Source organism: Quercus robur, chromosome 6, assembly GCF_932294415.1.
Source record: "Quercus robur chromosome 6, dhQueRobu3.1, whole genome shotgun sequence".
NCBI lineage: Eukaryota > Viridiplantae > Streptophyta > Magnoliopsida > Fagales > Fagaceae > Quercus > Quercus robur.
Genome location: NC_065539.1, coordinates 11,381,408 through 11,393,868, shown reverse-complemented (window position 1 = coordinate 11,393,868; position 12,461 = coordinate 11,381,408). Strand labels below are relative to the sequence as shown.

At 33.2% G+C, this 12,461-nt stretch overlaps 1 protein-coding gene across 1 annotated transcript; it reads left to right on the top strand.

Moving 5' to 3' along the window:
- The first annotated feature begins 1,154 nt into the window (after positions 1 to 1,154).
- LOC126732742 (methionine aminopeptidase 1D, chloroplastic/mitochondrial) lies at positions 1,155 to 8,882 on the top strand. Its single transcript, XM_050435738.1, has 10 exons — positions 1,155 to 1,397; positions 1,487 to 1,556; positions 2,765 to 2,990; positions 3,488 to 3,649; positions 3,735 to 3,776; positions 4,885 to 4,956; positions 6,371 to 6,450; positions 7,198 to 7,295; positions 8,037 to 8,084; positions 8,665 to 8,882. The coding sequence occupies exons 1-10, from the start codon at positions 1,274 to 1,276 to the stop codon at positions 8,808 to 8,810; spliced, it is 1,068 nt and encodes a 355-aa protein (XP_050291695.1). The 5' UTR covers positions 1,155 to 1,273; the 3' UTR covers positions 8,811 to 8,882.
- The last annotated feature ends 3,579 nt before the right edge of the window (positions 8,883 to 12,461 follow it).

Genomic DNA, 12,461 nt, shown 5'->3' with positions numbered 1-12,461 from the left:
TTGAGCTTGAGCTCATGGAAAAGCCAAAGAGCTTGAGCTTGGCTTGGCTTGGCTTAATTAATTAGTCAAGCAAAGCTCAAACTTAATATCAAGTTCAAACTCAAGCTTAGGTTAAGCTTTTGAGCTTAAGATCTAAGAAAATTACATTATCAAATGCTTAAATCCCTAAAATTAAGAAAAAAAATAGTATATTCATTTTATCATACATCTAGTCATACTTATAATTAGCCATTATTCAAATTAAAAATTTGCATAATTTAATTTATTCATTGGTCCTTCCTTGTCTACAGTTTAACAATTGTTCAAAATACAATTTTTATATTCATGTTAGATGGTAAAGAATTAGAAAAATACTAGTTTGTAACTATTATTAATGAAAAAATACTAGCATGTTTCATACCTTTACATTAGATGATTAATAGGGAAGCATCATATGTGATCCATTTAATTAATTTATTTATTTTTAAATGTAACTAAAGTATAAAATGGCTCTTGGTCAATTTAGAGGAAAGGAAAAAAAAATGAAGGTAATAGATAGTGGTCCCATGTTAGCCATGTTATTAAGATATGCGTAACGAGTATATTTAATTAACTCATATAAACTTATAAATTCGTGTATACTTGAACTGTTTTGTATCAAACCTTATAGCTCACGAGCTTGTTTGTGAACAATATTTTTTGCTTTGGCTCAGCTTGTTTATTAAACGAACTCAAAATTAAAGTTCAAGCTTGGCTTATTTATAAACAAACAAACATGAATGAGCTTTTTATTGAACTGAGCCCGAGTTATTCATGATCGGCTTAGTTCATTTACAGTTCTAACTTCTGACAATATTTTATTCAACTATCTTTACTATCAAAGATAGTGTCAAAATATTGTGTATTTGGCATAATTCATTAATAAAACCCTTGTATTTTTTATTTATAACCAAAACTCCAGTTTAAAAAACAGTATTCTTTCTCTATACATTTTTGTTGGGTCAAACACAATTGTTAACACCATCTCATCTGGGCTTGGGCTTGGTCTTGGCCTTGGAACAAACTATCATGACATGAGGCCTCATCTCACAGGCCTAGTTAAATCGAAAAGAAGAAGAAAAACCAGCGAGAAAGAAAGAAAGGGTCTAGTCCAGTCTAGTAGTCCGACTATAGTTCAAAAGAGAGAGAGACACACAAAAAATGAAGACCCATTAGCTTGAGGTGGAGAAGGAGAAGGAGAAGGAAGCAAGTAGAAAAAGATAAACAGAGAGAGAGAGAGAGTGAGAGTGAACGAATGATAAGAGGCGCTGCCATGTCTCTGACTCTGAGACCCACTTCCAGAATCCTATCTTCCTTTGTTGGAGACCGCTTCCTTCATTCATCACCACCTCTTCACCAACTCTTCCGCTACAATCCAGGTCCAGTTTCCAAACCCAAAACCCAAAACAAAACAAAACAAAAAAAATACTTCAATTTATAGTTATGGTTATGTTGGGTGTTATTGCAGGAAGCAAGCATGTGTCAATGCAGCTATCCAGGACTTTTTCTGGCTTAACCGACCTACTATTCAATAGAAGGTGTGTGTGTGTAATATGCTATATATCTTTCTTATGTACACAAACACAAGGTGTTCATATTAAGTTGATTATACTTGAGAATCGTTTTATGTTACTAATAGAATATATTCACCTTGAATTTATGTTTGCCTTTCTGGTTGTATTTTTGTATTCTTTTACATATCAAAAACTGACCTTTGGGTAGAACTATGTTCTTTCTACAAATATATTCTGTGCAATATAAAGGATGCGTTATTGAAATCTTAGAATAGTTGAGTGGTTTTCTTTGGGATACTTAAAAGTTAAAACTGAGATGTCAAAATACAATTTTGCACCAAAGTGGATTTATTATTCATTAATTATTTCATATGACTGCCTTTTGAGCAAAACGTTATTTGATGAAGATTCATATTGCTCAACATGATATGATTCTGGGAGTATGGTTTTCTTTGTATGGTATAGCAGGCTTAACAGCTACGGGGAAGATTTTTTATGGGGTGTAAAATCTTATTAAAAGAGGTATTATATTGGTAGAATGGTGTTGTATGTGTAAATGTAGTGGCAAAAAAGTGGATCATTTGTTAGTCCATAGTAGAATTGCTTGTAAGAGGTGGACATTTTTCCCCCTTTATTTGGAGTTCGTTTGCTGATGTCTAAGAGGAGTGGGTCACTTTTAAGTTGGAGGAGTTGGTGTTGCAGATAGAGTTGTTCTTTTGTTTGGAATGCAGCTCCTCTTTGCTTAATATGGACTATATGGAGGTAGAGGGATAACCGTACTTTCAATGATATGGGGCTGTCTGTAATTGAGTTAGAGTCTGCATATTTGAGATCATTGCATGAGTGGTCCTGCACCTTTAGTGCAATGAAGTGAATTCTATTGTAGATTTTGTTGGTTTCTTCCCTTTTCGATTGTAATTCTTTAGGAAATTCTTGTGCACGTGTCCTGTGTACATGAGCTATCTACTCCACTCTAATAAAATGTTATTACTAATAAAAATATAGATTCTAGGCTGGTATTTGGTCACAAATTTTGATGTGTACACAGAATAAGCTCTTGGGTTTGTATTTCCTGGTTCTTGATCTGGTCATGGTCACGCTTTGGGGATTATGCTGTAGGATTGAGGATTGGATTTCATCAACTATGAAATTTCACATCTTCTTTGGCCTTATATACATGACACAAAATTTCAGAAATAGGTATTTGACTGCCTTCCTGTTGAAATTAGCAGAAATGATGGATTGCCAAATACCACTCGTAAAAGACTAAAGCCTGGAAAATTGTCTCCTTGTCGACCTGTTCCGGGTCATATAGAAAGGCCTCCTTATGTCAAATCTAAGCAACCACCTGGAATTGCAAGTGGACCTGAAGTGCATGATGAGAAGGGGATAGAATGCATGAGAGCATCTGGACGGCTTGCAGCCCAGGTTCTTGAATATGCTGGGACTTTAGTCAAGGTGACATTGTGATTCTTTGGTTTGCTATTCCTTGAGAACAGTTTTTAATTTGTAGTCTATTGTTCAATTTAAGACCATAAGGTTGTTGCCAGGCCCCTGAGTATGTATTCTAATAGACTTTTGATGATATATTTCATTTATCAAGAGCCGCCTGTCTTCTAATTCTTTCCTGTTCCTCACCCCCACCCCCCAAATCTCTCTCTCTCTCTCTCTCTCTCTCTCTCTCTCTCTCTTCCTTCTTGTTAGGATTGAACTTGAGTATCAAGTTGGGTTTGCCAGCAAGACATGAGTTTTGAAAATTTTCATTATTTTTTTTCTTATTTATTATTTTCAGTTTTCCTTCCCTGAACTAGGTAAATAGTTTACATTTTCTGGAATTAGTTTTGTTGTAGCTGATGAGGAAACTAGTTAGAGATGAAGTGTAGATTGTAATTGTACATGTTGGAGGTGAGCACCTTACTTTATATTAAAGTTTTAATTGTTGCTTCTGTTGGCAGCCAGGCATAACGACAGATGAAATTGACCGAGCTGTTCATCAAATGATAATTGATAATGGGGCCTACCCCTCTCCTCTTGGCTATGGTGGGTTTCCAAAGAGTGTATGTACATCAGTGAATGAATGTATTTGCCACGGAATACCAGATTCCCGTGCACTTGAGGTCCTCTCCATTTAAATTCTTTAGTTTCTTAACCCTATATTTCTGATTGTTTAAATTTAAATTGAAGATATGTGTTTATTTGCAGGATGGCGACATTATCAACATTGATGTTACAGTTTATCTAAATGTAAGCATGTTTGGTGTTGGGCATGTTTAGTTCAAAGCAAGGGAAAGGGTGTATATGGATTTAGACTAAAGGAGTTGAGATAAATTTTATACATATTCTTGACTTTATACATGAGTTTCTTCGCTATTTCCATTGTTTCTTTGATTATTTCCCATACATTGGTGTTGCTGGGTTATAGGTCTCAGGTAGTGTTTTGAGCTTCTTTTTGTGTGTGTGTGTGTGGGGTCATTTTTATAAGCTAGTGAAGTGGTTTTTGGGAGGAGCTCTCTAGGACCAGGGCAAAGAGTCCAACGTTTTGAGAGAACACTGATACCTTAACCATTTTCATTGTTTCTTAAGTTCGTGGTGATCTTTCTTGTAATTTGATAGTATTCACAATGGTTAACATGCTATAACAGTGATTTATTACTGAATTTGTTGCAAGTATAGATAAAACAATTTCACCTTCATCTCTATGTTTCTAGTTTTAATGAACTTGATGCAGGAGCATAACCAAAAGTTATTTCAATATTTCATTTTTAGATCTTCAGTGGATAATTTCATATTGTAACGTAGTTATTTGTTTAGTTTGGATTAGTATCTGAATTTGGTTAGGATTAGTTTTTTATCTTTAGTATTGGATTAGTATTTGAGATTGTTTAGAATTATTAAATTAGTATTTGACATTGTTTAGGATTTGTTTAGGAGAGTTTATCTTTATCATTGTGATTTCTAGAAGGTGCATATAAAGCTCCAGATGATTTCTTTTGTATTTTCAGACTATGATTATTATTATTTAGATTCTTTGCAAAAATTGCATTGCTTTTGTTTGGTAGTGAATCCAAACACCTTAGGTGGGAAGCCTAAGGTCTACTGTGGGACTAATCTAGGTGGGAAGCCTAGGTTGTCCTGCATCAGAACTCTTTTTGTTTTGTTCTTTCTCCAAAACCTCCCCCCACCCTCTCTCTTTTTCACTGCCAAAATTTCTCCATTGGCTAAAATGTTAGAATATTTCTCTGATAGACCTTGTAACTTCAGCCTCTTGCAATTACAGTTGTAATTCAGATTATTTGATTTGCATTTTTTAGCCTAACTATTTGCAAACTTGTAAACTTACTGTGATTTGTAGGGGTATCATGGTGATACATCGGCAACATTCTTCTGCGGAAATGTTGATGATGAGGGCAGACAGCTAGTTCAGGTAGCTATCTTGGACTTTAATTGTGGCATAGCTCCATGTGTTTTCTTTACATTCATGATAGCCAGAAATAAGTCTCTTAAAATCACGTTCTTCACTAAGTAGGTGAGTTGTTATGAAATTAAACTCTTTATTGGTTCAGTAAATAAGTACAAAATCTTGCCATTGTAATTGCACTGAAGCATAATTGTGTATCCGTTTTGAATTTAGTGATGTAAATGACCTAGGTTCTTGTGAGATTGGGGATTATGATTTGAGCTTTACCGTGATAAGCTTGAAATTCTTAGTTAATTTCAGATCATGTTTAATCAATATTTGACCTTTACTTTTACCTGATATCTTCTCATATGCCATTAAAAGATCTATATGAGAAGGTAACTAGCATGTTATAATAGAGCTACTCGTTAAGGACACTCCGGATCTCTCCATCTTTGCTCTCTTAGACTTCTTGAGTCCATTTGTGTGACTATAATTGCACCTTCCTCCAGTCTTTCTGCAGATTATCATCTTTAGTATCTCTGTTGGTTACCAACTGTTGTGTTTGTGTATTGTTAAAATGTTATATGATCAAAGCCTCCACAAATTTCTAATACTAAATGATGGCATAGTACATATAATATCAAATGTATGAGTAAGGAAGCTGAGTTTTAACTGCCTAGGCTCAAAGAATCCTTGTTGCATTAGATGACCTTGAGTTCTTGAAAGCCAGTCAGCGCAATCTGTTTCCAATTATATCAGTAGATAAGCACAATAATTAGCTCTCTGAAATACTGAAGCATGGTAACTGTATCCACCAATTGTGACCTACTGTTTGAGATTACTCCCATATTTTCCATGTATACCAACAACTGACAGGATGAACATAATTTTGGGTTTGTTCATTAGGTTTCATTGTTAGAAATTCATGAGAAACAAGCCAAAAAAGAAAGCAGCTTAGACTGCTTAGGCACTGCATAGATTCTGATAAAATGCAGAATAGTAATTGAATGGAAGACAAATAGCTCAGCTATGCGTTTTTGAAACTAAATGTTATCTGAATTTCTTATGAGCGAACAATATATTGGTCTGCAAAAAGTATGGCCCTAGATTGGATGGATATTGATGCTCTAACGTCACTACATGCCAAATGTAAATTAGGGATGAACCATTAACTGGTCCAAATTGAGATTGGCCATTAATTATAACTTACAATCATTTTATTTATCACCTTTTGTGCACTTTTTTCTTTGTTGATGGTTTTATTTGAAAATCTTAGCCCAAAGTTTTGGAATTAAGGATTTGTTGTTGTTTCATTTGACATTCTTAGGAAGCGTGTCTTGATGATGTTGGTCCTGAAGAAGATCCTTTAACATCTTGCAATGTTCTTCTTTATCTTGGTTATATTAATTGAAATGATTTCTTGGAATATATGCTTCAGGTGACTAAAGAATGTCTTGATAAAGCAATATCCATATGTGCACCAGGAGTGGAGTTCAAGAAAATTGGCAAAACAATTCAGTGAGGCTCACTTATATTTTTATTTCTTAATTCTGTGGCTTCCATTCTCCCCTCTATAACTTCCAACTCTGTGGTTATGTTGATGAATGATTTTTTTTTTTTTTTTTGGAATTACAGAATTGTACTTTTCCTATTTGCCATTCTTTTGCTGTATCCATTTCCCTAGGCTTAGCTTACATTCTGCTCCCCACCTCATGAACTCATTTTAATTTGGTAATTTGAGGAAAACCTTGTAATGTTGACTCTTAAATTTGATGAATCAATACATCATTAATTGCTGACTTGGTACTTTGTTTGTTTGATATAGTCATATTTGCACTGACTACTTGGTACTTGAAAGTTCTTTCACTTTGTATACTAGATGCTAAAAGATTAGGATGATCTTTTGTCTTTGAGTCTGTTTGGGTGAGATTATTTTCATTGGCTTATTTCCTTTTAAAAAGTTGTGTAAAATTACAGTTGTACCTAGAAAAAGTAAGGCTTTAAAATAGCTGCATATGAGCGGGGAGTGAAAATGAGCTGCGATATTAAATTAAACAAGCATATCCTTAGTAAAATTTATAATAACATATTGCATTACCATTTTTATTGTTCTGTACATAATTATTTTTGGCTAAAAGTTCTATCTATCAAAAAAAAATAAAAAAATTTGGCTAAAAAGTTCTGTATATGAATGTTAGATGTTAGGTCTCAATTTTATAACGACTTATAATTAACGGTGTGTGTTCATATTTTTCTCCCCTTCAGAGATCATGCAGATAAATTTCGCTACGGTGTCGTTCAACAATTCGTTGGCCATGGGGTTGGACGTGTTTTTCATGCTGATCCAGTTATTCTACACTTCAGTAATTTTTCTGAGCTTTTATGTTGCTTCTTTCTTTCTTGTCCGTATATTTTTTAGGCTGTTGTTTCAACGCCATCTTGACTTTAGTTTGTGTTATCTTTTTTCAAATCTATTAATTTATTTTATTTTATTGTTCTTTATCTCTATTTAAGTCATGCAAATTGTTGACTGATATCAAAGGTATACCAACATTGAGAAGACCATCCAGAACATAGAAAGACATGTACTTATCAAAAAACATAGAAAGACATGCCATTTGACCTAAATGTGACTGGCTATACTAGTATAAGATCCAAATTTATGTCACTTTGATAGTCCTGTATTCCGAAATGGAAAAATTTTATAATATGGAGTTCCAATAATTTTAGCATTACATTTTTTCATTAAGAATTATAATAACAATTTTTATTATTAGTACTAGGACTACTTTATTGATAAAAGAGGAATCCCAACTATACATAAGGCTTCTCCAAGGAATTACAATCTTAAGTTTAAAGAATCAATGTAGTGTATGCATAAAAAAATTAAAGAATCAACGAAGTTTACAAAAGAAATGAAAGAACCGTTGCCAAAAGCCCTAGACCACTCAAATAGGGAACGTAGTGTTATAAATTTATAATAACAATCTCTCCTTCACAAGATGGCTTCTCTCTCTCTCTCTCTCACTCTCTCTCTGCATCAGTATGTACATTTTCTGGAGAGTTTCGACATATTCTGTATTTGATCATTTTTATTTTTTCAGGGAATAATGATACTGGATGCATGCTGTTGAATCAAACCTTCACAATTGGTTAGTGAATTTCCATTAGTATAATGAATTTCCCTTACTAGAATTTACCTTAAGTTGCTGCTAATTGTCATGCTAACTAATGTAGTTTCATTTCTTTTTTTTTTTTATACGAAGTAGTTTAACTTCAATTATTTCAGAAGTCACCCCCCCCCCCCCCCCCTTTCTCCCTCCTCAATGAAGCATTTCAGGGTTAATACTTGTAATCAATGACTCAAACTTTATAATTTTGATTTGACTTGGAAAGCCTTTAGATTGATGGCTGGTATGGTTTGGGAGAATCATAGCTTCATGTGACTAGATAGTAGATACAGCAAGATAACTAGACTCTAAAATAATGCATTAGTGATTTGCACATATTGGTGTGCACTTACACAACCGTAACTCAAATTATGGCAAATTATGGCGGCTAGGATGGGATATACACAGCCATACGATTTCAGTTCATTGCCTCTGTTATTTTATGTATATTATTTGATAGTTTTTTCTTATGTGTTACAATAATTAATGATTGAAATATTTCTATTTCTATACGTATTATTGATTATTATAAAATGCATGTGCATAATGGTCAATTTTGCAGAACCAATGCTGACAGTAGGTAGCTTTAATCCTGTAATGTGGGATGATAACTGGACGATTGTTACCGAAGATGGGAGCCTGTCAGCACAATTTGAACACACGATTTTAATAACCGAAGATGGGGCTGAGATATTGACCAAGAGTTAAACATTGTTTGAACTTTGAATTTGATTCTTAGTCAAAAATTTTGGCATCAATCTAAATCTTGTTTTTATCTTTGATTTTGGTCATTACCTTTGACATCTGTTATTCTTTGGTTCTCTCCTTGTTTGTGTGTTCTTTGACCCTCTCTCCCCAGCTTCTAGTTTCATCTGATATTTCTCCTTCTATACCATAAATAAGTTGGTGTGAAGAATTGTGAATATATATATATATATATAAAGATTTTATTGAAATAAAAACAGACCCAAGTACACAAGTACACCGGAAATGTACTATGGGTCAAGATCCCAAAAAAATAATGGTCAATCAAAATAGAAAGAGAAGAAAATGAAATTTTTTGTAAAGCTAAGCTCCATTCATATGTTAAAAATTTGTTTTGAATGAATATCTATATATTAATTGAATTCCAAGAAGTTTAAAATACTATTTTGTTTAAACGATGTAACATAAGGTAAACATTGAGTTCTCTCTTTACATGATTAAGGGTTCATTCGGTTAGGTGGATTTTAGGGAAGATGGAAGAGAGAGAAACCAAAATGGTTTTTGTGGGTGTTTGGTTAGAAAGATGAGAGGAGGGAAAACTAGTGGGACCTCCAGCATATTCACACTCACTAGTTTGAAAGGCACAAAGCCATAGGCATGAGAATTAGGGACATGGGATGATGCATCCTGCGCATGGTAGCTAGGTGTTTTATTTCTTCTACTTTTTTTTTCTTTTTTTCTTTTTTGTGTTTTTGTATTTGTTAATAATATTAATTGACAAATAATACAAAAATGTAACATAATTAATTAATTATTAAAAAATAAAATAATAGTTTGTATTTTAATCTTTAAGTCGCTAGCATCTAATTTAACACATTTTTATTTTAGAATAGATCTCTAACCCAAAAAAAAAAAAAAAAAAAAAAAAAAAAAAAAAAAAAAAAAAAAAACTTATCAATTATTGAGGGAAGTCTAATTAAATTAAATCATTTATTCTTAATTATGTTGTAAAAAATGATATATAAATAAAATGTTATAACATTGTTATTATTTTTGTAATGGTAATTTGATTGACTGTTTAATGTTTATACTTACCAATTTCTTATCCATTTAATTTAAGGTATGAAAACTTATTTAAAATTGTTTATATTTATTTGAATATATTTTGTAAATGATATAATGATTTATTACATATTTCACTGATTCGGTTTTTAGAATCATGTTATTTTTTCTCCGGGCCACTAAAAATCAATCCCCCAAATTGGAGAGATTTATGGAGAGGAAATTGAAGTGGGAGAAGATAGATGGAAAATGACTCATCTACCCCTACTGTGCACATGTTGGTTGGCTGCTTATAATAAAAAAAATAATAATAATAATCAAATTGTCAGATTTTGTTTTTTGTTTTTTGTTTTATTAGTCTTTGTTGCTTACATCCTACCATCCTACAGGCTACAGTGAACCTGATGTTGTTTTGGTTCCTTTTTTTTTTTTTTTTTTTTTAATATCAAATGGTAACTTTTATTATTATTATTATTGTGGGGCCAGAGAACTCGTGGCCCAGGCCCACGCTACATTAGGGCCCAAGGCCCAAGCCGAGGAGAGCCATTGCAGAGGACGACCTCTTGCTTGGCACCTCACGAAATGCCTGAAGAAAGGGGCAAACTGAGTGTAGGGGCAGGGCAAGGGAAAAAGCTGCTAACATCATAATACAAAACCCTATATCTGACAAGTCCATACTCTAAACCATACCCTTTAACTTTCCCAACGACCCCCAAACCACTCCAGGTATGGGTTGACAGGACAGGTCTGCACCCCAGAAAGGTGAAACTTACACGTGGACTTTAAAGGGGGGAAAAAACACTAGTATAAAAGGAAAACCCCCCAGAAGAAAGTAGAGGACTCCCTCCCCCGAAAAAAGGGAGAAAGGGAAGGATATAAGGCTCCTTGGACAGTGTCCGAGGACTAAAGTCCTACAACCCGTATTAATGGAGGGCTTAGCTAGTCAAGCCAAGCCCGCCCATGTAAGAACTCCTATAGACGCCCCGATTAAACCGTCCACCTGTGCCCAAGGTCATGCCTTTCAAGCCCACTCTCTACAAATCATATTGTTGAGGCCCTTTGCATACGAGCCCAACGTCATTCTTGGGCTGTTAAATAAATCGTGTCCCTACAATTATTATTATTAGTTTTTCTTTTGATAGATGTTTTATTAGTTGTGTTAGTTTGTAGTAATTAAAATTTTTAATTTTAATAAATTATTTAAAATTTTTTTTAAATGTATGAGAGGCATTATAATAAATTTATGCAAATTATATTTTCTATTCTCTTACTTTTCTACTCAACCAAATCCACTTTTTCACTCCCTCAGCCAAACACGTACACTGAGAGAAAACTAAAATTTTTTCTATTCCCCCACTTTTCCACCCCACCCTATTTTCTATTCTCCCAATCAAATGGAGATTCTTGACAAATAGTGTATAGAAAATAGATGGGAAGTTAATTGGGTTTGTTATGGACAATGTGAGAATAAGGAATTGCATACCAATGTGTCCTTATTCAAGAATAACATAAACTTAAATCAAAGTTTAGGAATAAAGTTAGTAAATTAAGTAAATGCATTGTCTTCAAAATGTTTATTCGTACCAATCAAAGTAAAACTTTGTGTGACACGACTCTTTGGTCGAACAACTCCAAGATTAAACTATAACGTCTACCTTCGTGTTGGACACACTTTCACATACAAAGGTTAAATAACAACATTTTATATGAGTCTTTCCACACACACACACAGAGAGAGAGAGAGAGAGAGAGAGAGAGAGAGAGGAAAAAGTTTTTGTTTGAGAGATGTAATCTACGAGCTAAGAAGAAGCCAACTCTGAATTGTTCTATTTGTGTATTTGAGTAGAGAGGAAGCTAAAAAGCATAATTGGTTTGGTAGTATGGCAAGTAAACCACTAACTTGATCAAAATAATAATAAAAAACCAATTAAAAACAGTTGCAGTTAACACAAACACACACACACATATATTACCTAGTTAGTAACGTACCATACTGTATATATTTATAATATTACACAAAAGGACTTATAAATTAAAATTATTTTTAATTACACAAAAAAATGATTCATAAATTAAAATTATTCAAACTCTCTTTTCTTCTAATTATATATATAAAATTGATATGATTATTAGATTACTAAGAAAGGTAACCAACCAACCATTACGATAAAATAGGCCAAAGCAAAATTAACTAAATTCACGCACACGAACTCAAATAAAAAGCCAAGTGTTGGAAAGCACACATAAAAAATTGCATTAAATACATGGTCTAATACTAGAATTCATAATAAATTAATTAAATTTTATGTTGGCCATCAGCTTATCATAACCCTTGTTTATAACTCCAGTTTACAATTATAAAGGTTAGGTCATTTTGTAGTTATACTTTGGTTATGTAATGTATTATAAACCCGGTTTAAAACACTATTTTCGTGTATGTTTTAATTGTTTACTTAAAAAAAAAAAAAAAAGCTTATCTTTTTGTCCAACTTGAAACTAGTTATAAACAATATACATGACACTGAATACAAACACGAGCACGAGCATGAGCATGAGCATGAGCGAAATTATGGTCTAATACTAGTATCCAAA

Bases quoted from the DNA above. Each gene is read 5' to 3' on its own strand.
- LOC126732742 (XM_050435738.1), top strand. From the start codon at position 1,274: ATGATAAGAGGCGCTGCCATGTCTCTGACTCTGAGACCCACTTCCAGA. The intron at 3,650-3,734 runs GTCCTCTCCATT...GTTTATTTGCAG, and splicing joins CAGATTCCCGTGCACTTGAG to GATGGCGACATTATCAACAT. The intron at 8,085-8,664 runs GTTAGTGAATTT...TCAATTTTGCAG, and splicing joins GAATCAAACCTTCACAATTG to AACCAATGCTGACAGTAGGT.